This window comes from Gavia stellata, unplaced genomic scaffold (assembly GCF_030936135.1).
Source record: "Gavia stellata isolate bGavSte3 unplaced genomic scaffold, bGavSte3.hap2 HAP2_SCAFFOLD_44, whole genome shotgun sequence".
NCBI lineage: Eukaryota > Metazoa > Chordata > Aves > Gaviiformes > Gaviidae > Gavia > Gavia stellata.
Window position 1 is genome coordinate 232,393 of NW_026777121.1, and position 27,260 is coordinate 259,652.

The window sequence follows — 27,260 nt, forward strand, 5'->3', positions numbered from 1 at the left end:
AAGAGTTTTAGAACGGAGAATGTACAAGAGCTGTAGGATAAGAAGAGATTCAGTACGCTGCAGTTGTATTTGAAAAAACAAACCAAACAACTCACTTTCTGAAAATTATCATTTAACAAGGGACCTTCAAGTGACTGCACTGAAATGAGGCCACCAGCAAACGAACTGTTAGAGCTAAACTGCGGCCTTTTGATATTATGGCACCCATTGACTGTAGTTCCCTCCATACAAGGCATCTTTATAAATTCTTAACTTAAGCCTGCCACCAGCCACACTAACGTCTGAAAGCTCATATCCCAACCTTTCTGGGCTACAGAAGCAGCATGGCAGATGTGCACCATGGAGCTGGCACACACAATGGTTTAAGAACCAACAAAAAATTCTGCAAGAAGCTCTCACTGAAACTCCTGGGATAAATGTGCCAATGAGCTAAAGATGCCAGTACAAGAACAACAGACATCCTGCAACACCATCCTTTGCCCTGCCCACATTTTTTTTTTTCCTCCCCCACGCTTCTTTTTTTAAAGCTACTTCCCCTAGCTAGAAAACACAAATTGTTGATGGCACATTAATGATCATTAGACGTGTGCAACACGTGTTGCACATATACAATGTATTTAGCATTCCTACTGTCTAAACAACGTACATTCAATGTGCATTCTTGGGTCAAAAACACTAAAATACAGCCTGTTAAATAACATACAGTATTCTCCTGAATACTTAGGAGAATGGAGTGCTAGTGTCAAGTACGTATAGGCCACCGGTTCAGCTGTACACACACTCCTGGCAGAATGGGCCTTCACATAAAGGTGGACTGTTATGCTTATAAAAATCTCTTTTGAACACTAATGAGAAACCAAAATCGAATTTCCTGCACATTCTAGACATACTTTATTTCCATCTTTATAATGCAGGGAAATTTCATCCACCAGCTCGAAATTAAGGGGGGGCAGGGGGAGGAGGAGCAGGGGGTGGCACCAACCAAAATCCAGATCTCTGAAATGCAGTAGAAACTAGAATCGATAACTGAGTTCATTTATACTTTGATCAATTCCACTGCAGCAGAAAGTTGATTCGGCTCCCAGGGGAATCACAAGAAGGAAAAACACAAAAGATACGTTCCATAGTTATTGCATACGATTTCCACTGAAATAAAACAGTAAGTTCAAAAGAAGTCTCACTGTATCACTTGCAGGAGGATGTACAAACAACAAGTACAGCCTTTGGAAATCCCAGGTTCCAGAAACCAGCTGGAAAGACTGAAGCAAGGAAGATGTACCCTTGGTGGAAGAGGGGCAGGTCAGGGAATACTTCAGCAAACTGGACATACCTAAGTCCCTGGGCCCTGATGGGATGCACCCACAAGAGAGAGATGGACATACTGGAGACAGTCCAACAAAGGGCCATGAAGATGGTTAAGGGACTGGAGCATCTCTCCTAAGAGGAGAGGCTGAGAGAGCTGGCACTGTTCAGCCTGCAAGAGAAAGGCTCGGGGGAAGCTCATCAATGGATATTAAATACCTGAAGGGAGGGTCCAAAGAGGACAGACACAGGCTCTTTTCAGCGGTGCCCAGTGACAGGCCAGGAGGCAACGGGCACAAACTGAAACACAGGGTCCCTCTGAACATCACGAAACACTTTTTGACTGTGAGGCTGACTGAGCGCTGGCACAGGTTGCCCAAGGAGGTGGTGGAATCTCCCTCTTTAGAGCTATTCAAAAACTAGCTAGGCACGGTCCTGGCCACCTGGCTGTAGGTGGCCCTGCTGAAGCAGGGGGTTTGGAGAAGATGACCTCCAGAGGTCCCCTCCAGCCTCAATCCTTTCGTGATTCTCAGAATTTTATTCTTATTTCTCATTCCAGATGGCACAAGGCTACTCCAGGACTGCATTTTGAAGAGCTCAGCTTCTATTTAGGTAATTAAGGCGAAGCAGACAATTTTTCAGAAATGTTTTACACATACAAGCTGAAGTAACAGGAACCATTTTTCCAGTCTGATTACTCCATTAATCAATATCTCAGTCATAACTGATTTCTAGAGAAAGTTTGTCTAGGGCAAGAAATCTGCCCAGGATTTATTGTTCATTATCACTACATTTTATCAACACTATTTTACTCATTTTTATCTTGTATTCAAATTTTACACTATGAGACAATGAGAACTTCCACCTTATTTTTAGAAGCTGACAGTGCACACAAGATACGAGCAAAGCAACAAGATAGGGTTGATGGAAGAATTTACCTGTCACTTGGGGGATCATCGTCTGCCTGAGTATTTTTTTGTGAATTGCGTTTTCGCACTTTTGGAAAAACATTCTTTCTTACAAACTGCCGATCACGTGGCTTCAAGTCTTCTGCTGACACAGTGTCTTCAATAGCTTCAAGCACTGGTTCACAGGCAGCAGGCATCTTCAAGAAGCATTAGAGAAGACTGGTATTAGCAAGCATTTGAATACAAAGCCAAGGCCTAGTATCTACTGCATATGTTCTCATAAAGAAAAGTCAGATGTATTTCTACATATACCTGCGACAGATCATATAGATGAGGGAAGGTGAGCACATAAAAACAATCAACTACCCAGAGATATTTCCTGAGGCCCTCTTCCCCCGAGATCTCAAACACAGCCAGGGAGAAAGCCACAAACCAGAGAGAGTTTTTTAATTTTTTTTTTAATAATCTGTACCTTGCCATCTTCTAACTCAAAAACCCTGCAGCTCCTCTGACGTGACATATCCAAGATACAAGTATTCTTAACCATGTCAGGCAGCACAGTGGAATACTGAGTTCATGTTATGCGATAGATATGCTTCCACTCACATCACAGAAGAATGAAAGACACAGCATTCAAGCGCCTCCTTCAGAGGTTGTTCTGGCTCTTTTATTTGTGTGCTGAAAACAGGTGCACAGTATTTCAATGTCTTCATAGTCCTTTTGAAAAGAAACCAAACTATTCCTAGAATTCCCGATCCCACAGGACTTTCATCTGAATTACTTCATCCATTAGGACAGCAAAAGAAAAATTCCTGTCCTCAGGTACAAGGTGTTAAACAACTACACCTAGCTAACATCAAATAGCCAATTACCATCTGGCTCATATAATACACGAGAAAATCATTACAATCTATTTATATTTTCCACAAGAAAATAAATATACACGCATCTATAGCTCCCAGCAGATCTCAAGATCCAGATCAGTTGTCAGGAAAGGAAAAAAAAGTTATTTACTAAAGGAGCCTGTGAAAAACAAAACAAAGCTATGCATTAATTACACGCCTCACACTGTGCTGTGTGTAATTCTTCATCAGAATAATGTCTGATTTAGCATTGGAAACTTGGTTTTGTACATGTCTCAACAGTTTACTAAGGAAATCACACAGGGGCATTTCACACAGTTTACAGGGAAAACACAACACTTTCCTAACTGGCAGTGAAGAACAAAAGAAACAAGGCTTTCATTTCTTTAAAACCAGATTTCAGGAACAGAAATCTCAGGCTACTGGCAACACCTCAAAGTATTTTGTACACAACTGAATTACTCAAGGACATAAGAAGTTAAACACCTGTGCATTTTCCCCCGGTGTGAGTCCTTCAGTCCATCTTGCAAAGTACACTTCAAAATCAAACTTCATATAACTTTTATAACATTTAACTTAAAAAGGAATATGATGATGTCACAAAGAGGATGCATCTGACAAAGATATAGAAGCGTTTAGCATTCTTCTAGATCAAAAATCCCAGGATCGCTAAAAATGCCACAAAGGATGAACAAAAATAAAAAGCTGTGGAAAGTCTAGCAATAAAGAATACTGGGGGGGGTGGGTGAGGCGACATCTCTTACACCACTTTATACTGTTGTAAATATTCTGATTTTTTACATCAAAATATGATTATATACTTTATACCACTAACAGTATGTACAAATAGGTAAAGTTATCTACTCAATACAGGGAAGGAAAAAAGGTTTTGATTTGTTGTTTTTTCTCTCTTCCAGAAAAATACCTGCTATAATGGAGCAGCTGCAAAACAAAGCAGCTTAGTTTATTTCCGTGGCCCCCAAAAGAACGAATACAGCCAAAAGAAAAGTCATACCTTCTGAAGCAAGGTCTAAATCCTCTTGGAGAATAATCCTGGGGAAAAAAAAGAACACAAAGCCATGGCAGGAACGAGCAGAACTAGCGGACAGAGAACCATGAGTTCGTGTTCTTGTCCAACAAGCATTCATGCCCCCTTTGCAGAAACGCGTTTCTTGCTCACTCTGACCTCCTTCAGACCGGGTACACACGCTGACTCGCTGACGGCACCCGACCCCCGGGCAGCAACCCGGCCGCCAGAACCTCTGGAGGCTCCCGCCAAAGGGGCCACCCCCCCCCGGCTTTAACGCGCAGCCCAGAGGAGGCCCCGCAGAGGACGGGAGCATCGCGCGGGGGGGGGTGGGGAGAAGGAGCGGGGGAGGGAGTGGGGGAGGGAGAGGGGGGAGAGAGTGGGGGGAGAGAGAGGGGGGAGAGAGTGGGGGGAGGGAGTGGGGGGAGGGAGGGGGGGAGAGAGTGGGGGGAGGGAGTGGGGGGAGGGAGAGGGGGGAGGGAGAGGGGAGGGAGAGGGGGGAGAGAGTGGGGGGAGAGAGTGGGGGGAGAGAGAGGGGGGAGAGAGTGGGGGGAGGGAGAGGGGGGAGGGAGAGGGGAGGGAGAGGGGGGAGGGAGAGGGGGGAGGGAGAGGGGAGGGAGAGGGGGGAGAGAGTGGGGGGAGAGAGTGGGGGGAGAGAGTGGGGGGAGAGAGTGGGGAAGGGGAGAGAGTGGGGAAGGGGAGGGAGTGGGGAAGGGGAGGGAGTGGGGAAGGGGAAGGGACCTCCACGGCGAGCCCCGGCTCTCACCCCGCCGGGCCCCGCACGCCCTCAGCAGGGCTCCGCCATCGCGGCCGCCGCGCCCCGCCTCAAGCCCCCGCGCGCGCGCAGCAGCGCCGCGACGGCGGTCGGCAGCGGCCAAACCGGTGCACGCGCTCTGGGACGCAGCCTCGCGAGAGAGAGCGCGGCTGCGCCGCCCGGCGGGGTGGGCAGCGGCAGCGGCGCGGCAGCGCGGGCCTGCCCGTCCCGCTGCGCGACCGCCGAGGGGTTTGTCCGCATGGTTAGCTGTGAAAATTGGCCATTTTATTGGAAGAACTGTCAGTTTTAGCACTTGCGTGCACTCGGAGGCTGCTAGGAAGCAGTGGCACAAGCCCAGCCTTCTCCTGAGCAGTCTGTCAGCTGGGCCCTGGAGTGCCCAGGCACGGGGCGTGCTGCAAGGGAACGGGACGGGACGGGAGTAGCACATGGTGCCGTGCACAGGGCACCTGCTAGTGCTGTGGGGATACCCCCATTCCCTGCTCCTCCTTATCTGGCCTCAGTGAAGAGGTGGGCTGCCGCGAGGACCCACTGTGGGCTGATGAGGGACCCTCCGCACAGATGCCCTGTGCCCGTTTTCCAGGGATGCTGGATGCCGATGATCCAGGAGGGGCCAGGTCGCTGGCTGGGCATCTGTGCCACCCACGACGCGTGACATGCCGTAGTGAGAAGCCATGGGCCGGAGCGCACAGGTCCCTCTGGAAACAGAAACTCCTTACTGTCCTGCTCGAGGGCTTGCTGCTCTTCAGGCTACGAGTCAGCCGTCTTCCCGCTCCACATGCCGTTGCGTGGACAGCAAGGCCAGGGAACCCCGTGGGGCGTGCGTGCATCCACCCCTGTTTCTGCTTTGTCCCCGCAGGCCAGTTGTGCCAGCAGCATGGGTGCTGGCAAGGAACTGAGGTTCCCAGGTGGGGTTCAGGAAGCTGTGGCGAGGCTCAAGGGAACGAGCAGGCACCCTCCAGTGACCCCCATAAGGGTTGCCCAAGTTCCCAGTCAGAGCCTCGGGCCACTTACCCACATGTGCTGTGTGCAGGCCAGCACAGGGCCAGCAGGACGAGGAGGGGGAGCAAATTCATCGCTGCCAGCAACACGTGGCAGCTGCAAGAACGGAGAGCTCGTCGCCACCAGTGCGGCAACCTTGGTTCCGGGGCTGATGTCACAGAGTCGCTGGTTCCGGGTGCTGGGCGTGGTGGCCTCCAAGCATGAGGGGAGGCAGAAGCTGGCATCGGACACCCCCGACAGACCCTCCCCCTGCCAAATGCTGTGCTTGTGGGATGAGGGCGTGCAGGCCCCGTGGCAGGCAGCAGCGCCTGGGTCCAAGCACTGCCTGCTAGTAGCTGGCAGGAAATAAGTGGGGCATCATAGCCTCTTTGGGAAGTTCACTGCCACCCTGCTCCCTGCAGCCGTTTGCCACCAGCTCCTTCCCAAAAAGCATACGCCAGAGAACAGAACTGCTCCAGGCAGTAGGCACATGTCTGGACATTGAAGAGCCGGTCTGGTTACAGCCCCGGCACGCAAGCAGAGATGTGCAAGCCAACTAAGGCAGGCGTACCCAAGCAGTGTCAGCCTTCCGGCACAAAGCCCAGTGAAACGCAGACGCAGCACAGGCCACCCTGAAGATTTCTTCAGTGCTGTACCTTCAATATAAATTTAATTTCTAAGTTACCTCCAGCAATTATTCCACAAGTGGTAGTGATGTTTTACAGGAATAATATATGGAAGTGGTAAGAAAATCTGACTACTTCAAAAGAGGGGATTGATACCAAAGATTTAAACAATTTAGCTGTAAGACAAACCCTTTTGGATAAACCTTATCAGAGAGGGAAGTTACCAAACCTTAAACGGTGATCATCTATGCCCTAACTACATTGCTGAATTGTTATAATGAACACAGACTGAACTCATGTCTCAACTACCGGAAAGGTCCTGGATCTACTATGCATGAGTTAACCAACTCCTCCGTCAGAGTTTGACAACAACAAGAAGAGAACCATTTCAACAGGACTCTTAAAGGCTGTATTATTGCATAATCAAGTTAAATTTGAAATATTATCTATTTCTGTTTCTTTTCCAGGTTGTAAGAAGATGGGATAGATTTGAGGCCTAATTAGAAAAGTGACAAATGCCACCACCTTCTGTCTAAGTGGTGGAACCTAAGTAAAGGGAGATTGAGACTTATGGTGTCGCGTTAAAGGAATGCAGTTTCGAAATTTGTCTGTCAGAGTCCCAGGGCTTTCACTGACCCATTTATCAGAGCCCCAGCAAGAGGACTTGCACTGAGCAGATGCACAAAAATTGAAATGAGTTATTTTATTGAAAGCGACAGAAACAGATTCGAGATTGCCGTTGATAAATTCACTAACTACAACAGAGCTACTAATTAAGGGTAATATTGCTAGCAGACTTGATAGTAATACAAGAACCCGGGGATAACTGTCACCCAGAGGGTGAGAGGCGCAGCGCTTACCCAGAGAGGCGTCCCTGCCTGGGGTGGAGGAAGAGAACACAGCCCGTCGACTGGTCCGTCAGGTATCGAGGTTCTTCTCTCCCACCTTAACAATCATTTTCTCTTGACTGTTATCCCCAAAACGACGAGGTGTCCCCCCCATGTGTGACGTGTAGCATGATTTGGGTGGAGAGACGAGTGCTATAGTCATATATGTTTAGCATGACCTCTATAATCTTCATTAGCATATGCAGGGGTGTGAGTTGTAATGTGCATTTCACAGGTAATGAGGCAAAGGTCAGTTATCGGACACGAAGCCTTTTCAAAGAACAAAGGACCTCTCACATTCCTGTTATCTTACTGTCTTTGCTGACCATAAGCAGGGCTGTCCTGCCTCCACAGGACCCCCTCCTTATCTGCATCCTGTGTTAGCCAGGCAAGTCTCCATTCCCCCGGGTCGCACAAGAGAGAGCAAGGGCAGTCTTAACAGCTCTTTGTGCCCAGGAATCCCACCTCATTATCCAAATTCCACATATGGGAATTATAAAATATATCCAGAAGTCTCCAGGGGGGAAATGTTAGAGAACAGCTTGAAACACAAGGTCAAAAACAAGTGAAAAAGAATGGAAAGAGTGGAAGGAAGATACTTCCTAACGAATGCACCTGGTATTTAGACATGTTAAAGATACAAACTGTCTCCACTAACTTTCCACTAACTAGCAGTAACGATTAACACAAGGACCAATTTGAGAAAAATAGAACAGAGTGCCAAAATAGTGCCCTGAAGTTAACTTGCCTCATTATAATCTCACGCTCATGTGAAAACCACACCTCCTAGCTAGAAAAAGCCCCCAACCCAAAGAAGGCCGCTACTCTCTGAGCATGCGTAGAGAATTCAAAGAGAACTGTAGCTCTAAGATGAAGGAAGAAAAGTAGTAACCAATAGTTAATTAAGGGGTAGCACCAGGAAGCGTGACTAACGTTGTTAACTGTTTTAAATACCTGTTACGATTTTAAGCCAGTGTGCATGTTAGGAGGAGAAATGCCTCATGCACCCACCGCTGCAATGAACCAATGTCAGCTTTCTAAACTATCATTTGGTCTGGAGAGTTTTCTTCGTTACAGTTTTGGGTAACAGTTGGCTTATGTGTGACTAGCTCCTCGATCCCCTTGATCCAGTGTTTCCCCGGGAGATTTAGGAACCTTTGTGATCTAACGCATTTGTATCCAGGCTACATTACTCATATTCTTGCTATTTGTACCACCTTTGTGGGCAGTAGTTCTATCACCGGCAATCCAAAAGAGCTTCTGCATCTGTTCCTTTAATAAACTACACTATTCATTAATCTAGCCATAAGAGTTCTCATTACACACAACCAAATTCCTTAAGGGTGGCCGTGATAGTTCAGGCAACGTGGTTAGACTGAAAGTGTATGGAGTTACAAGTGCATCTGTAATTGTTGGCATTATATATATATGTGTGTGTGTGTCTGTGTATGTATGTGTGTATATATATATTTTGAACACGATCGGTCTTGTAATAGAGGAAATTGGGCATCACTCAGAATCTAAGCCTAGCTGCCCCCAGCCCCTCTGATATCTGAGGACAAGCTGGAAGCTTTAACGTGACAAACATACACACACATCACTGCCCAGATTCGCAAGCACAGCATGTTCATGGATCCCTTAAATATTAGCATGGGAATTAAGTCCAATTAAAATCCGTGGCTGGCTGTCACACTACTTACCCCGTAATTGGCACAGACCTTGGGTCTTTCCAGAGCTGTATCTCCTCTTGCTCGTGAAGTAGTGCAGCTTCAAGTTCCCAAGTGAATTGCACACGCACACAGCGCTCCCACCAGTAGCTGGCCCTCGACACTCGGTGTCTCCAGCTGCTGGGTCCCTAGGACCTGTGTTCCCTTCTGCCATGGCTAGCAGGCAGGCCTCGGGACCCACCTCCCCACCCGGTACAGAGTGGGGCCACACAGAAAAGGATTTGGGAGCGCTCTCAGAAAGAAGGTAGGACAGACGGCGGGGATTAGGTGCAGGGCTCAGGCAAACAAGCAAATCAACCAGCGGTTGGCTTATGTGTGACTAGCTCCTTCATCCCTGTCTTCTCTCCATTTTCCATGCTTATACATCCCCCTCATCTTCCTCAACTCCTCTCTTTCTCTGCCCTTGGCTGCTCCCAAGCAAGGGACCTACCCCCCGTTATTTTTCCCCCCTTGCTCCCAGGTTTGCTACATCCGTAAACAGATTTGGTGTTGCAGGTGCTCTTAGCTAGGTCACCCTGGACTTCCATGGCATTACTGATGCGGTTTCCTGGGCACTGCTGGCCCTGGCAGATCCCTCTCCCCAGGATGACGCCAACTCTTTGTTCAACTACCTGTGAAGTGTAGCATCTCTCCCATCAAGCCCCCTCAACTACCTGTGAAATGTGGCTCTTCCTCATGGCCCTGTAACTGCTGTCAGCTTCTCAGTCTGTTTGCTCTGCTCAGCAATTTCTCTTGCCATGCTCAGGCGTTTCCCACAGGCTGTTCAGGGAGCTAAGGCTTACGCCAGGCCCTAGGCATCAGCCTGTGTGCCTTAATGCCTACCCCCAAAGTTGGCTGCATGTCCCATCATTTTTTCCTCTCCCTGTTCTAACTTCAACGTGCCAGTCTTCTCCACCCCATGGTGGCTCTGAGCACCCTCCTCTCTGACCAGGCACGGTTTCAGCCCTTTTGAGTGGCTCTTTCCCTTTGTGCCCTACTTGACCGCCTGCAGCCTCGTTTTGCAGGCGCCGGGCGTGGAAGTCCTTGCCTCGCACGGGAGACTGAATTGGACTGAAGCATGGTTAGCTGTGAAAATTGGCCATTTTATTGGAAGAACTGTCAGTTTTAGCACTTGCGTGAACTCGGAGGCTGCTAGGAAGCAGTGGCACAAGCCCAGCCTTCTCCTGAGCAGTCTGTCAGCTGGGCCCTGGAGTGCCCAGGCACGGGGCGTGCTGCAAGGGAACGGGACGGGAGTAGCACATGGTGCCGTGCACAGGGCACCTGCTAGTGCTGTGGGGATACCCCCATTCCCTGGTCCTCCTTATCTGGCCTCAGTGAAGAGGTGGGCTGCCGTGAGGACCCACTGTGGGCTGATGAGGGACCCTCCGCACAGATGCCCTGTGCCCGTTTTCCAGGGATGCTGGATGCCGATGATCCAGGAGGGGCCAGGTCGCTGGCTGGGCATCTGTGCCACCCACGACGCGTGACATGCCGTAGTGAGAAGCCATGGGCCGGAGCGCACAGGTCCCTCTGGAAACAGAAACTCCTCATTACTGTCCTGCTCGAGGGCTTGCTGCTCTTCAGGCTACGAGTCAGCCGTCTTCCCGCTCCACATGCCGTTGCGTGGACAGCAAGGCCAGGGAACCCCGTGGGGCGTGCGTGCATCCACCCCTGTTTCTGCTTTGTCCCCGCAGGCCAGTTGTGCCAGCAGCATGGGTGCTGGCAAGGAACTGAGGTTCCCAGGTGGGGTTCAGGAAGCTGTGGCGAGGCTCAAGGGAACGAGCAGGCACCCTCCAGTGACCCCCATAAGGGTTGCCCAAGTTCCCAGTCAGAGCCTCGGGCCACTTACCCACATGTGCTGTGTGCAGGCCAGCACAGGGCCAGCAGGACGAGGAGGGGGAGCAAATTCATCGCTGCCAGCAACACGTGGCAGCTGCAAGAACGGAGAGCTCGTCGCCACCAGTGCGGCAACCTTGGTTCCGGGGCTGATGTCACAGAGTCGCTGGTTCCGGGTGCTGGGCGTGGTGGCCTCCAAGCATGAGGGGAGGCAGAAGCTGGCATCGGACACCCCCGACAGACCCTCCCCCTGCCAAATGCTGTGCTTGTGGGATGAGGGCGTGCAGGCCCCGTGGCAGGCAGCAGCGCCTGGGTCCAAGCACTGCCTGCTAGTAGCTGGCAGGAAATAAGTGGGGCATCATAGCCTCTTTGGGAAGTTCACTGCCACCCTGCTCTCTGCAGCCGTTTGCCACCAGCTCCTTCCCAAAAAGCATACGCCAGAGAACAGAACTACTCCAGGCAGTAGGCATATCTCTGGGTGTTGAAGAGCCGGTCTGGTTACAGCCACGGCACGCAAGCAGAGATGTGCAAGCCAACTAAGGCAGGCGTACCCAAGCAGTGTCAGCCTTCCGGCACAAAGCCCCGTGAAACGCAGACGCAGCACAGTCCACACTGGCTACGTCAGCCACAGCAACACCCTCTGGCAGGCTTCCTGTCCTTGCTGTCTGTGAGTTACGTTGCTGTTCTGGGCCAACACCGACAAGGGCAGTTGTGGCCCCTGGTACGCGTGGCCAAGGACATGCAATTTTTGGCTCTAGCCAGAGAAGGATGCTCCTGCTCTCAGCCCCACATGCCATTCTCCACGGCTTTGGTAAATCCTGTGTCAGCCTCATCTCCTCAGTCTACCTTCTAGAGCTGTATGGTGGAGCCTTGCTCCCATGCTGGAGTGCGGGGCAGTCATGGGAGGAAAGAAGGAACCAGCCCCGTGCATTGCATTTGCTGAGCAGGGCTAGGTCCATGCAGGCTAGAGAGCATTGGCTTGAAGAATGACAGTCTCAAAGCTCATGATAGGTGCGGGGGCTTCCCGCTGCCATTCTCTGGAACAGCCTTTCCCCCAGCTGGTGATTCTAACGAGCCAGAAGTAGTCTGCCTTGTTGTCTTTGCAGACGAGAGGACCACCGCTGTCACCCTGCAGCGGAGGAGAAAGGACAAAGGTGGTGTTGTTGGGTGGCCTCTGTCAGCACTACGGCTGGCTCCTTCTCTCCCACAGCACCTGCCAGAGCTGTACTCTGCGGCACAGAAAAGCCCCGCTTAGGTGCCAGGGCGTACAGAAGCTTGTGTGGGAGGGGGTCATGGGCCTGTAAGGTAGGGTTCTCTCTCATCTCTGCAGAGTGACCCTGCACGTGTGGAACGCAGATGTTCCAGGCTTGGGCTGTGGACCTGTGGGCTGCCAAGAGCACTGGATGGGCTTTGTGGGCAGAGTCGCAGGCCTCTAGGGCAAGGGGGGCACTGGGCAAGGAGCTGCAGGTGGGGAAGGGGAGGTCAGCCCCAGCAGCGGTGGGAGGGTGACTTGCCAGGCAAAGCACGCGCTGGGGTCTGCGTGGGACGGTTGTGAGAGGGCTGCCCGTGCTGCTGGGGCTTGACTCGTAGCACGCTCCTACCTGGCAGGTGTCGATGCCACCCTGCGCATAGCCAGCACACAGGTTGTGGGTGTGGATGGCCCCTCTGTACCACCCGCTGCTGTTACAGAGGTTGACATCAATGAGGCGGACCTTGGCCTCCTGCAGGACATCAGTTGATCCTCCAGCTGCGAGCACAGAGAGGAATTAACACCAGGCAGCTCGTTGCCATTTCTCCTCCCCTGTCTGGGTGAAGCCCTTCCCTAGGGCTTGGCTTTGCACCTTGAAGGCACTGTACCGGTGGTCCCCTTGTGCCTCCCTTTGGGGAATGGCTCAGGCCCATCTCTCTAGAGGCATGCGGCCCCGCAGCCTGACTCTGGCTTTCGCCTCTGCTCTCAGGAAGGCCAACCCGTCTCCCCTGCGTGCCAAGCTTGCGCTCAGGACACGAGTACTTTTTGGGAACTCACATCTTGCAGTCGTGGAACCCCAGCCGCTGGCGTAGCAGGCTGTCAGCTCCGACACTCTCAGCGAGGCGTCGGGCACACAGGCAAGCTGGATGGAGTAGCTGCACTGCACAGGCTGGTCCGGTTCCAGCAGGGCGATGTTGTTCCTCTGCGTGATGTTACTGTAGTGCTCGTGAACCAGTAGCCGCTTGATATTGCGCACTTGGGCCTCAGGGCCCAGCTGAGGCAACCGGGTGGCCCCGATCACCACGCGCCACATGGTGATGTGCCTGGAAGGCAGAGGGAGAGAGGGGTCAGAGGGAGCGGAGCCATGTGCTGCAGCAGCCCTGCAGTTCCCTGCCTTCTGCTCCACAAGGCAGAGAGGCAAGCAGCGCTACGGAGGGCGTGACTGCCATAAAGGGCTCCTATAAAAAAAATGGTGAACCACTGCAAACAAGCCCAAGGGTGAAGCGCTCCAAAAGCCCCCCAGCGTGGAGCGCTCCCAAAATAATACCAAACACTGCAGGGATCCCACACACACAAAAAAAAGAATGGTACAGGATTCCCCCAAAAAGGTAATGGTGACAAGCTCCCAAAAGCCACAATGGTGAGGCACTCCTGCGCGGCTGCACTCCAGAAATCCTAGGTATTGTAATGTTCCAAAAAACAGCAAAACCATAAAGAGCTCCCAAAAAGCAAGATCGTGAAGCCCTCCAGCAAGCCCCAGGGTGCTAAGTTCCAAAAAAGTACCAGGCTGCAGAGCTCCAAACAAGGCCCAGGATGCCCGACTCCCGAAAATACCAAACGCACACTGCAGAATCTCCCCCCAGAAAAACCCCAAATGGTGCAGGGACGCCTTCCAAAACACCACCAAACGGTGCAGGACTCCCCCCAAAAAACACCCAACAGTGAAGGACTCCCGCAAAAAAACACCCAAAGGTGCAGGACTCCCCCCCAAAAATTAACGGTGAACGGCTCCCAAAAATCCAAATGGTGCTGCACTCCCCCGGAGCAGTGACATGAAGGCCTCAAAAAATCCCGCGTTTTGTAATATTCCAAAACATAGCAAAACCATGAAGGCCTCCAAAACACACAATGGTGAAGCCCTCCAAACAAGCCCCAGGGTGCAGAGCTCAAAAAAAGTGCCGGGTTGGAGACTCCCAAACACCCCAAATGATGCAGGACTCCCTGAAAAAAACCCCAAATGGTGCAGGAGTCCCTCCCAAAAAATCCAAATGGTGCAAGACTCGCCAGAAAAAAAAAAAAAACCCTAAACGGTTTGCACTCCTCCGGGGCAGCACAGTGAAGCACTCCAAGGATCCTGGGTTTTGTAATATTCCAGAAAATAGCAAAGCCATAAAGGGCTCCAAACAACAGAATGGTGAAGCCCTCCAACAAGCCCCAGGGTGCTGAGTTCCAAGTAAGTACCAGGCTGCAGAGCTTCTAAAAAGCCCCAGGGTGCAGTAGTCCTAAAAAAACCAACAAACACTGCAGAATCTCTCCCAAAAACAACTCCAAACAGTACAGTACTCCTTCCAAAACTACACCAAACACTGCATGATTCCCCAAAGAAACACCCAACGGTGCAGGACTCCCCCCAGAAAACACACCCAAAGGTGCAGGACTCCCCCCAGAAAACACACCCAAAGGTGCAGGACTCCCCCCAGAAAACACACCCAAAGGTGCAGGACTCCCCCCAGAAAACACACCCAACGGTGCAGGACTCCCCCCCAAAAAATTAGTGGTGAACGGCTCCCAAAAATCCAAATGGTGCTGCACTCCCCCGGAGCAGTGACATGAAGGCCTCAAAAAATCCCGCGTTTTGTAATATTCCAAAACATAGCAAAACCATGAAGGCCTCCAAAACACACAATGGTGAAGCCCTCCAAAGAAGCCCCAGGGTGCAGAGCTCAAAAAAAGTGCCGGGTTGGAGACTCCCAAACACCCCAAATGATGCAGGACTCCCCAGAAAAACATGCAAATGGTGCAGGAGTCCCCCCCAAAAAAACCCTAAATGGTGCAAGACTTACCAGGAAAACAAAAAAGAAACGGTTTGCCCTCCTCTGGGGTGGAACAGTGAAGCACTCCAAGAATTCCCCGTTTTGTAATATTCCCCAAAATAGCAAAGCCATAAAGGGCTCCAAAAAACAAAATGGTGAGCCACTGAAAACATGCCTGTCACGTTACAAGGACTGAGCAATTTGGCAGAAAATAAACCCCCGTGCGTTCCAGCTTGTCCTCAGATATCAGAGGGGCTGGGGGCGGCTAGGCTTAGATTCTGGGTGGTGCCCATTTCCTGTATTACAAGTCCGATCGTGTTCTATATAAACATATACACACACACACACACAGTCATATATAGATAGATAGATATAATCTTAACGATTACGGATGCACTTGTAACTCCATACACTTTCAGTCTAGCCACGTTGCATGAACTAGCACGGCCACCCTTAAGGAATTTAACTGCGTTCAATGAGAACTCTTACTGCCCACAAAGGTGGTACAGATAGTTTGAATATGAGTAATACAGCCTGGCTACAAGCGCGCTAGATCACAAAACACGTGGTATAGCCAAGTGTTAGTATGCGAAAGATAGCCACCTACAAGCGCATTAAATCACAAAACAACTCTACAGAGGTTGCCAAATCTCCCGGGGGGGGACACACTTGGTATAGCCAAGTGTCCAAATCTTACTCAGAGGCATCCCTCTGGGGGGGAAGAGAGGTTCAGCCCGTCGACTGATCCCAGATGTCAGAGCAGGTCTGCGATGGTATCTTCCCTAACATCCCTCCTCTCTTAAGCTTAAGCACCAGGGTGGAGCGCTCCCAAAACAATACCAAACACTGCAGGAGTCCCACCAAAAAAAAGATGCAGGAATCCCCCAAAAAGGTAACGGTGACCAGCTCCCAAAACCCAAAATGGTGAGGCACTCCTGCGGGGCAGCAGGCTGAGGCACTCCAGAAACCCCGGCTTTTGTAATGTTCCAAAAACCAGCAAAGCCCTAAAGGGCTCCAGAAAACAAAACAGTGAACCCTTCAAACAAGCCCCATGGTGCAGAGTCCCAAAAAAGTACCGGGCTGGAGAGCTTCAAAACAGACCCAGGGTGCAGGACTCCACAAAATACACCAAACAGTTCGGAAACTGCCCCCAAAGGGTGCAGGAGTCCCCCAGAAAAACACCAAACGGTGCAGGACTCCCCCAGAAAGATAAGTGAATGATTCCCAAAAAACAAATCGTCAGGCACTCCTGCCGGGTGGCGCGGTGAGGCACTCCAAACATCCCGGGTTTTGTAATATTCCAAAACATAGCAAAACCATAGAAGGCTCCAAAACCCAAAATGGTAAAGTCCTCCAAACAAGCCTCAGGGGGCAGAGCTCCAAAAAGGACCGGCTTGGAGAGCTCCAAAAAAGCCCCAGGCTGCAGGACTCCCAAAAAACCCACCAAACTGTGCAGAATTTCCCCCAAAATAACCTTAAAATGGTACACTACTCCCTCCAAAAAAACACCAAACGCTGCAAGACTCCTCCAGAAAATACTAACTGGGAATGGCTCTGAAAAACCAAATGGCGAGGCACTCCTCCAGGGCGGCGTTGTGAAGGCCTTCAGAAATCTTGGGTCCTGCAATATTCCAAAAAATAACAAAACCGCAAAAGGCCGCCGAAAAACAAAACTGTGAAGCACTCCAAACAAGCCCCAGGGTGCAGAGCCCCCAGACACACAGAGGGTGCAGGACTCCCCAAAAGAATACCAAATGGTGAACAGCTCCCAAAACACCAAATGGGGATGCACTCCTCCGGGGCAGCGCAGGGAGGTGAAGCACTCCAAAAAATCCCGGGTTTGGTAAAATTTCAAAAAATAGCAAAACTGTAAAGGGCTCCCCCCAAAACAAATAAAATGGTGAAGCCCTTGAAAAAAGCCCCAGTGTGCAGGGCTCCCCCCTAAAAAAAACCCAAATTGTGAAGGACTCCCAAAAGCCCCAAACTGTGAAGGACGCCCAAAAAAACAAATGGTGATGCAGTCCTCCAGGACGGCGCGGTGAAGCACTCCAAAAAATGCCAGGTCTCCTACTATTCCATAGAATAGCAAAACTGTAAAGGGTTCCCAAAATACAAAATGGTGAAGCCCTCCAAACAAGCCACAGGGCGCAGAGCTCCAAAAAACCACCGGGTTGGACTGCTCCCAAAAAGCCCCAGGGTGGAGAGCTCCAAACACCACTACGAGGGAGGACTCTGAAAAAGCCCAGGATGGAGCACTCTTAAAAAGCACCGGGGTTAAGCGCTCCAAAATATCCAACTGGTGAAGCAAACCAAAAAAGCCCCGCAAAGAGGGCTCCCAAAAAGCCAAACAGTGACAGACTCCCAGAAAAACCAAATGGTGAAGCACTCCTCTGGGGTGGCGCAGTGATGCACTCCAGAAATGCCGGGTCCTGTAGCATTCCAGAAAATAGTGAAACCATAAAGGGCTTCCAAAAAAACGAAATGGTGAAGCATTCCAAAAAAGCCCCGGGGTGCAGAGCTCCAAAACACCCAAGTGATGGAGCGCTCCCAAAAAGCCCCATGGTGAAGCGCTCCCAAAAAGCCCCCAACAGAAAGCTCCAAAAGCGCCACACAGTGCAGGACTGCGAGAAAAGCCCCACGGTGCAGTAAAGCACTCCTCCAGAGCCATATGCTGATGTGCTCCTCACATGCTTCAAAACTAGCGTGGGCAATCCTAGATTGGGGGCAATCCTAGAAAACAGCAGTGGAATAGGTATTTTTATTCCCTTTCAGAAACTCCTAGCCAACAACTCTACAATGCTCCTGCCAATCTCCTAAAGACAGTCATTCCTAGCAAGTCCTGTCAAAAGTCCTTGAATGCATCCCAATTCTTCATCTCCTAGGGGTTCCTGGGAAATTCCTCATTTCTCCCTCCTTTTGCTGTGCCAGAGAGCCACACTACACATTTCCACAACGGAAAGGCTGCCTGCGCAGAGCCAGACTGCACCTGAGGGGGACACAAATGCCACACCTCTTCCCAGACCCCTGCTATTTACTGCACAGGGATTAGTCCATTCTGTGGCCAACTGCTCTTCATGCTTCCTAGAGAGCTTTCACCCTTCACAGGTGGCACCTCCGCAGGGGCACAACCCACTTCTCTGCCTTTGAGGAAACCCGCAACCCACAGGCGGCCCTTTCTCGCTGAGATACAAGGTGGCCCCCAAAACATTCCCCTCAGCCCCTTCAAATGACCACCTGCAGAGCTCCCAGTTCACCTGGGAGCCACCTCTCTGCTCCTCTGGTCACTCTCACCTCGCCCTCGCTGTTCACCTGCTACCCAAGCAGCACAAAGTCCACGTCCGTGGCAATGCAGAAGGCTCAGCCGAGCTCCCCAGGCTGAAGCTAGAAGACATGCAGACAGCAGAGCCTTGGCGGATGGACAAAAGGGTTGGGACTATGTCCCTGCTTGCCATCTATAGCTTGACTAGAACTTGACAGTATGTTACCTGCCTACACTCAGAAGAGTCTGGCTGAGGGGTTTGCATCTGTGAATGGGGCATAAACAAGACAGTATGTATTTTACACGGAAACAAAAGAGCCTCACCTTGCTTAGCTGAAGCTTGCTTCATTTCCTTTACATTGTCTGTACATTGCATATATTCTACATACGGAACAAGTCCTGCATTGCCCAAGCGAGGCAACTTCTGCCTGCATGTAAAATACACACAGCTAGGACACCATCTAGGTACCTTCATACGCATAGAATATACACAGAAAACATGCAGCAAGTATAAACAGAATATAGACGGAGAGACACAGAGAGATGCATCCAAATACATGTCTTTCGTCAACATAGAGAAACACCCCCGCCCCCCCGCACGGTCTATACAGAACATCCACAGACATGATACACTATCTGCAGGAGGAGAAGCCTCAGCTGACCTCATCTCACTGAGGCTTTTTTCCTCTCTCTATACAGAAGACAGAGTATCTACACATAAAAATAGTATACAGACACAGGAAGCACAACCATGTAGATGCACTCTCTGCACAGAACACACACATAGAACGTGCAGAATAGACGTACAGTGTGTCAGCTGCATACGGACTGCACAAAGCAGACAGACAGGTGAGGGGAAGTTACGCTTTATGTCCAGCATGAATGTTGATGTCTTTATGTGGAGTCAATACTGTCTCTACATGGAACGCAGCCATTTTCAAGGCCAACGGAGGAAGGGCATTTCTCTCTGTGTGTGGAGCGTATGCTGTCCTGACTTGGAACACATGCACATGGATACACATACTTTACGCATACACGGAATATACGCACACAAGGTGATGAGAGGCTTTTCTGTCTGCACAGAGACTATATGGGCTAAATGTAATACACGTACATAGAAAAGCAGTGCCTCGCCTACCTCGACATCGAATACCAACCATCTGCGTACACGCAACATACCTGCAACAAGGGGAAGCTTTTCTGTTGCTATACAGACTACATACTGTCTTCCTCACCACTGCGCATGGACAGGCAAAGCCAGGCTTGCTTTCTCAGCATGTATCAGGCTATACTCTGCCTATCAGAAAAGAGACAGGGAGGCTTTTCTCTCCAGATACAGACTGTATTTTGTCTGTAGATAGACTGTATGCAGGCAAAGCATGTCTAGTCATAGACTAGATACTGCCAAGGCAGGGCTTTTTGGTCTGCTTATACAGTGTACGCCGGCCGTATAGAGGACAGAAACCAACAGAAGGGTGAGGTGGGGCGATAGCTTTCTCTCACCGTACAGACTGTAAAAATGGCTGTACGGAGAATACACATGGAGAGCACCGCACTCCACTGCCCTGTCAGGACACAGACCGTATGCCGGTTACGGAGCAGAGACGGGCCAGGTGAGGCAGGGCTTGCCCACCCACCCGCACATGAAATCTGGGGAGGCTGGGGGTGGAGGGGGAGCGTCTCTGTACATCAGGCACGCTCTGCCTACAGAAGCACACAAACAGGGGAGGTGAGGCTTTTCTCTTTGCAGAGCAAACACTCGGTGCACACCGGTAGTAAGTACGGGGCTCTCTGCCTATATGGGGAATAGAGGCTGTTTATGGAGTAGAGACGCCTCTGTACTTAGAACATGCACTGCTCATCTGCACAACAGACCCAGAGAGGCAGGGGAAGGTGGGGGGCTCCTGCCCCTACACAGGTGATGCCCTCTTTGTAGAGCACAGGCAGAAGGGTGAGGCAAGGCGAGGCTGCAAGAGGGCTGTCAGTTATCAGAGCCCTCCTCTTGCAGCTACGGAGAGGCATCCTTCTGCCAACCTGACCTGAAGTCTCAAGTGGCTGCAGCTCACTGGGTGCTCAGGGCCATGCTGCTCCAGGGAGGCTGATGAAGCTCATCAGGCCCTCATCCCCACAACATCCAGGGGGAAGAGCCCCTCACCCTGGCAGGGCTGTCCTCAGGAAGGCTCAAGTAGGAGCAAACACATCCTGCTGCTTAGCACCATCGGGCTGGTGGCACAGTCAGGACTTCGGCTCCTATGACCACAGGACCCTTCTTTGAGGAGCACAAGGAATAAGGACTGCTGGCCCAGGGACAGGGCTTCCTTGACTGAGCAGGCAAGAGAGTCTCTGCTAGCATATGCTTTGCCCAGCAATACCTCAGCGCAAAAGGCAGAGCTGACAGCCTTGACGAAGGCGTTAGAACTGAGCGAAGGAAAGAGAGTAAACATTTGGACTGACTCAAAGGATGCTTTTGGTGTAGTACGTGTCCATGGGATATTATGGAAAGAAAGAGGACTATTATCCTCTCAAAGGGGCAAACATCAAATACAAAGAGGAAATACTGGAATTGTTCCAAGCAGTCCAGAGACCGATCAAAGTGGCAATCGTGCACTGTAAAGCACATCAATCAGGAAACAGGAAAGAAGCTATAGGGAACAATTAGCTGATAGAACAGCTAAAGGAATAGCACAAAGGAATGCCTTACAAATGGCATTAATTCCTACAAAGAACATTACATTACCAAAAGAGAAACCTCAATATTCGGAGGAAGATGAGAAACTAGGGAAGTTATTAGACGCAAAAAGGAATTTAGCAGGATGGTGGGTCACAGTTCAGGGACAGGTAGTAATTCCCCCACTTCCGATGAGAGAAATATTACAAACAAAACATAAAGAGTGCCATTGGGGTCCAGAAGCATTAGTCACCTTTTTAAAGAGATATGTGGTGTCTATAAGAATGTTAGAAGTGGCTCAAATGATTTCTGCCAAGTGTGAGATTTGTTTGCGAAACAATCCGGTGGTAAAGAGAAGACTTCCAATGGGAACCTTGAAATCGGGAGTACAACCTGGAGATTATTGGCAAATTGATTTTTCAAAATTACCCAGACAAAAAGGGTATCGATACATTCTGGTGGGGGTTGATACTTTTACAGAATGGCCTCAAGCTTTTCCTTGTCAGACCAATCAAGCAAAGAAAATGGTTGTTACAAAAAATAATTCCAAGATTTGGAGCACCTATTGGAATATCTTCTGATAGAGGCCCACATTTTGTTGCAGATGTAGTACAAAATCTTAGCAAAGTTCTGGGAATTACCTGAAATTTACGTACCCCCTGGAGGCCTCAATCGAGTGGAAAAGCAGAAAGAATGAATCAGACATTAAAAAGGCAAATTAGCAAAATACATCGGGAGACAAATTGGCTACTACAACTAGTGAACTGGCTAAATTGCAACAGCCTTTGCAATCTTCCCTATTGGCTTTAGAAACTAATCAGTGGCTGTTGTCAAACATAGTACCAAAATGGGAAAAGGTGAATGGAGACGACCAGGAAATGATTGTAGATGGACTCGGTGTGGTCCAAGATAACCTATCTTTGGCTCCCAGTTGTATCCAGGCTCAACTGTGGGCGCAATCAGTAGCTGCTTCAATCATAAGAGAGGGTGAAGAAGGCACTCTCCCCACCAAGATTCGAAAAATAATCTGGGAGAGTGCCACTAATTTAGAGAAAAAACTCCAGTCCTGGTGGAATTTGGTAAACTTTACCTACGATCCCGTCACAAGTACAGCCACAACTTTTGTATGAACTATACACAATGCTTCAATATATTCGACTTACCCTGTTATTGCATTAGGATTGAATCACAATGGAACCATACTCTATCCATTTGAGCACAGAATATGAGCCCAAAAAGTGGGACAGAAATGACAAACTCTAGATTTTGAACAACAAGGGTTGTTGTACGAGAACAACAAGGGTTCATCTGTGAAGGTAATGCAATCACAGGTCGGGATATCTGTTTAGATACTGAACAAAATGTTTGCCATTTTGAGACTCGCCCTGACGAAAACCCTGAAACACTGCTTATATATATATATAGGTAAGGGCTGTGTATGTTTGAGAACAGCTTGTGATTTTATATCCGTAGATGATGTAGTTATAGATACTAGGAATCACTCAGATTTTTGCGTTTGTAATTTCACTGAAATCATGGGACGTGATTTTTTTTTCTTATTTGACTCCAGTCACACCTCACCAGCTCTTGCAATCTAATTATACATCAATTTAGGAACTGTTGCCTACACCCATTGGATTGAATCTCACTTTAGTGAAACAATTGCTACAACACCAGGATTTAATCAAAATTTTGAAAAAGGTCAAGGAAAATGGACAAAGAACTTGAATAACTCTTCATCACAGTGTAGAAGAAATACACCGTGTTTTAGGGAGGGTGGAAAAGGATGCGGAACATAAATGGCGGGACACTCTTTTCGGGTGGTCACCTACTGCTACAGGCATCCTAAATAAGTTATGCCACCCTATCGTTGTTCTCCTGATATTGATTTTTAATCAGTCTGGTTTTATCAAGAATATATTATAAACTGGAGGATGATGAATCGATTAACTCGTTTGGCATCTATACTTGATGCACATAATCTACTTAACTGATTAAAATGAAAGTACTGAAATCATTTTCAAAACTTTCAAAGGGGGGAATTGTTGTAAATACTCTGATTTTTAAAAAAATAATCACAATATGATCATGTAGAAAGTTTAAATTTGATTAATAAATAAAATAAATAAAATAATAAAATACAAATGCATAAGTTAGGATTCTTAAGTTAGAAACAATAACCATAGGAACCTCACCAGGGAGTCGCTGTTCTGTACTAAGGAACCAACAGTGACGAGATGGAACGATGAAGAATCGAATAGAAAAGTCTTGTTTGAGTCCTGTGACAATGTGACCTGATACGCACCAGTGATGCGGCTTGGAAAATTCCTTACCTTTCCCATCTTGATTCGAATATCAAGAATGCCAATCAATAAATATTAATAGAAATAACCATTGATTAATTTAAGTACGGATAGTGATAGAATAGTATAATCCAGAGAGCGATTACTAAAAAATTAAATTATATAGTCTGTATGAAGGTAACTAGGTACGATTTAGCTGTGATTTGATCATAAACTAACCGTTGAACAATGTAGCATTGCGAATAGGTAGAATTTGCCTGTCAAGAGAATGATAAGCTGTAGGCCTGGTCAGTAAACCAAGGAAAACTTAAGAAGATTCCAAGAATGGAATTTTGCAACCAAGCTGAGCATGCGCAAAGATGGGGTTCAACTAGAGGACACCATGAGGAAGACTATGGACGACCACCAGAGGACCTTAGACGACCACCTGCGTACCTGAAGGCGCATGCGTCACGAGCATTTACATTGACTGACGAGTTCTCGGAAACTCTATGAATATGTTAACTGTTTCTTGGAAATATGATGAATATGTATCCTTTGATTGTACACAACTTCTGTAGCAGAGAAACTAAACACGCACACTAGGTGGTGCGATCCCCTGTGCGTCCAGCGCTGCACTAAAGAAGTGCCTGCTCACCTACATACATTGTGTAGATGAGTTTTTATATTACAGATTTGTAACAGTTATCACAAAAAACCAAGCATACTTAACTGCTTCATCCATCAAAATACATTCAAGAAGCTTGGGCCAAATCCCATCCACTCCACAGAACCAGAAACCTATAGATGCCAACAAATGCTGATATGACTACCCGCTTCACAAGTCAATTCCTTCTATGTCTGACTATACACGTTCGGTTCCATTTTTTGGAGAGAAAGTACTGTTAGGTGGCACACATACTGAATTCCCTTCCCAAACAAACATTTGGCTCGCGGTATTTGAGAGCTCCCAGCTCGCCTGATTCCTCTTTTTCACAGGAGGCATTACTTGTCTGTACCATGGGAGTTGCTTCCTCCAGGGTGTATCTGAAAGGGAGCACTCTAGCAGGTCTGCAGGCATATCTAAACTATACAGGGAGTCACGCTGCCAAGAAACCAAAACCAGTTTTAGAACCAATAAAGCCACCATCAGCTATCTAGTTTTCAGAACATGAACAAGTGCCATGGTACAGCCCTAGGCTGATTGCATCTGGTCCACACATTTCTGCATGGCTCACACTAACAAAGGAGCTTTGTGTTCCCACAGGATGGTATGCAAGATTTGTTGAGAACACTGCCTACCTTCACACTGTAAAAGCAGATACAAAAATAGGTTCAGCTCTTCTGCTGGTTTCCCTTTGCCTCTTTTTAAGCTGATGCAGTTCCTGATTTTTAATCAGCACCGCTGTTACCGCACGCTCTGTATATTGCAGATTCACGCTGCGCTCTCCCCCCAGACAGAGGTAGTCTTTGCTGTGAAAAACTGTAGCACAGCCCTCAGTTTTCACCTTTGGATAGAGCCACTCTTGAAAGCAACAAAGGGTTCTTGTACAGAAAGAACATTTTTGAAACAGGTGAAAGAAAGGCAAGGAAAAAAAGAAAAGAAAAAAGACTTCCGCGTCTCTTGAACACAGTTCAAATCAAGAACAGGGTAGAAAATCCGCCCAATAAACAGCGATAAGGAATAATATTAGAATAAGATTTTTGCAACAAGTCACAAAAACTTATTTCTATCATTAGAAGACATCATTATACCTATGCCCAGTTTCAGCTAAGCCAACTTACAAGGCAGGTTGCATTGTTACAACTTCTAGTTCGCAATAAAAGACTATCCGATGTGTCTTTTCTACCCTCTTTTTTTCTTCAATCTTGCAGTTAGATAGAAGACACTAGAAACAGTGCTTGACCATTTCCCTTATAGTGAAGCAGTAACTGCAAGTAAAGGTCACATTTTATTTACTAGAACCAGAACTTCACTCCAGCATCTCTTCAACAAGTGTTGTTGACTCTAAAGCTTAGGAACATACAGGAAACAGGCTAATCAAAACACTTACTTAGGTAATAGCTGTCCAAGATGCTGTGACAACAGACAGTCTTTCACCTTAGTGAGTATTTCTATCTTTTCCTCAAGTTTATAACAGTTTTACATTAAACTAACAAATTCTAGCAACAGAGAGAGGCATCGATTTAGGAAATAGCTCTTGCAAAACTTTTTTTTTGGTTATTTTGTGCATAGTGCAAACAACGTTAATTTCAAGAAATGGTTGAAATTTGGATTACGTAAGCAATACCTACTGAGTAACTACTTCACTGTATAGTACAAAAAAGATTAAATCCCTTCTTGACATTCTAGCTGAACTTCCCAGATGACTCACTGTAAAAAAAATAACATGCTTCCTTAAAAAGGGATTGATGAGAGATACTCGAGAAATGTTGGAAAACTTTCTATATTGGCATTTCCTCTATCAAAGGCTGGACAGCATGAGCAATAAGTTACGCACTGGATGCTAAAAATCTTAACTGCCACTTTGTCAAGGGCAAGACTCTGCTGTCCTTTGTTTCACTGCACACCTTTGACAAGTGATTGACTCCATTTTCTCTGTACCTTCCTACTGGCTATTCCTATCTGCAACTAGGATCTTCCATGAGCTCTCTCTTCTTAAGGCTGAAGAAACCCGGTCTTTCCTCATACATCGTGTGCTCCCAAACCATCTTGGTGGCCCTCCGTCGGACTCGCTCCACTACATCAACCTCTCTCGTTTTGGGGAGCCCAAAACTGGGCGCAAGCTGGCTCACTGGACACAGCACTCCAAACGCTGTCTCACAAGTACCACTAGAGCTGAAGGATCACTTTCCCAGACCTGCTGGCTACACTCTTGCTAGCACAGCCCAGGATGCAGTTTGCCTTTTTTTGCCTCAAGAATACATTGCTGACTCATGTTCAATTCTTGGCTACCTGAATCCCAAAATCTTTTTCTGTAAGTTACACAAAAGCATTCAGACAATAATTCTCCACTGAAACACAACATCAATCTGTGTTTTCAGCTTTCGGCAAGCTTTTCTTTCAACACATTTTTCATTAAGGAGATGAAACGTGGCCAGCACAACCACAAGTTTGGGGGGTTTTTTTAGGGTTGGGGAGGTGGAACAAGACGACAGGGAGTGTTTTAAAGTATTTGGAAGGAAAGGAAAAATAGCATCTTCAGCCCTTTCAAATGTACAAGATACAATCCTAGATCATCCCGCCTCCATCATACTGATCATCCCTCCCAAAACAAAGGATCGTTCACATGGAGTAGTTCACCTCTGCTCCAGCAGCAAACACACTCATCACTAAGTGACAACACTTCTCCTTCCTCTCTCTCTCTCTCTCTCTCTCGCACTTGGGTTCCACCAGTTACAATCAGACAACCAGCTAGATTCTGCCCAAGAATTAAGATCTTTCCCTTCCACTCCTACGGAAACTTTTCAATTCAGTTTAGCAAGCAAAATGCCCACAAAAGGCACTGCATGACATCTATCAGATGGCTGCCCTGTCAGGAAAACCTAACCATTCTGAAAGCCCTCATCTTGTAATCATTCTCCTTAATGCCAGGAAAACACTTTACCTCCTCACCTTCAAATCAGAAAGGGATCAAAGGGGCATTTTAAAAAAGTGTAATTAAGACTAAAAACATTCAACAACAGCTTGACAGCTCTGAACATTCACCCCAAAAAACTGAATTATGCGACTTGTCCCATATTGTTACCTGTAATTTCGTATCCATATGCAGCCAGCTGTCCAGCCATATATGCACCATCTGAATGACTGTGAGAACATCCCCATGTACGAATCCACATTTTCTGAGCACCAGGAATAACGCTGTTAAGGAAAAATTAACGAAGAAGTTAAAAGATGAACAAGCTTCCCCATCAGGCCCACTGAACAGACTCAATTAATTGTAGTTCTTCAACTATAAAATAAGCAACACAAACAGTAACAACTCCAAAACAGGCAGGGAAAAACATTATAATTATGCGAGTTTAGTGGAGCGGGTAATAGATCTGGCTGGGATAGAGTTAACTTTCTCCACAGCAACCCGTATGATGCTGTGTTGTGTATTTATGACTCAAACAGTGGTGATAACACACCTGTGGTTTA

At 48.3% G+C, this 27,260-nt stretch overlaps 1 protein-coding gene across 1 annotated transcript in view; it reads right to left on the bottom strand.

Annotated features, from left to right (window-relative positions):
• Positions 1-10,983, bottom strand: part of LOC132321747 (acrosin-like) — a 42,225-nt gene extending 31,242 nt beyond the window's left edge. The window contains 4 exon segments of the mRNA XM_059835186.1: positions 8,145-8,149; positions 10,403-10,510; positions 10,512-10,602; positions 10,922-10,983. Of these exon segments, the coding sequence (XP_059691169.1) occupies positions 8,145-8,149; positions 10,403-10,510; positions 10,512-10,602; positions 10,922-10,983 (266 nt within the window).
• Positions 10,984-27,260: the final 16,277 nt, after the last annotated feature.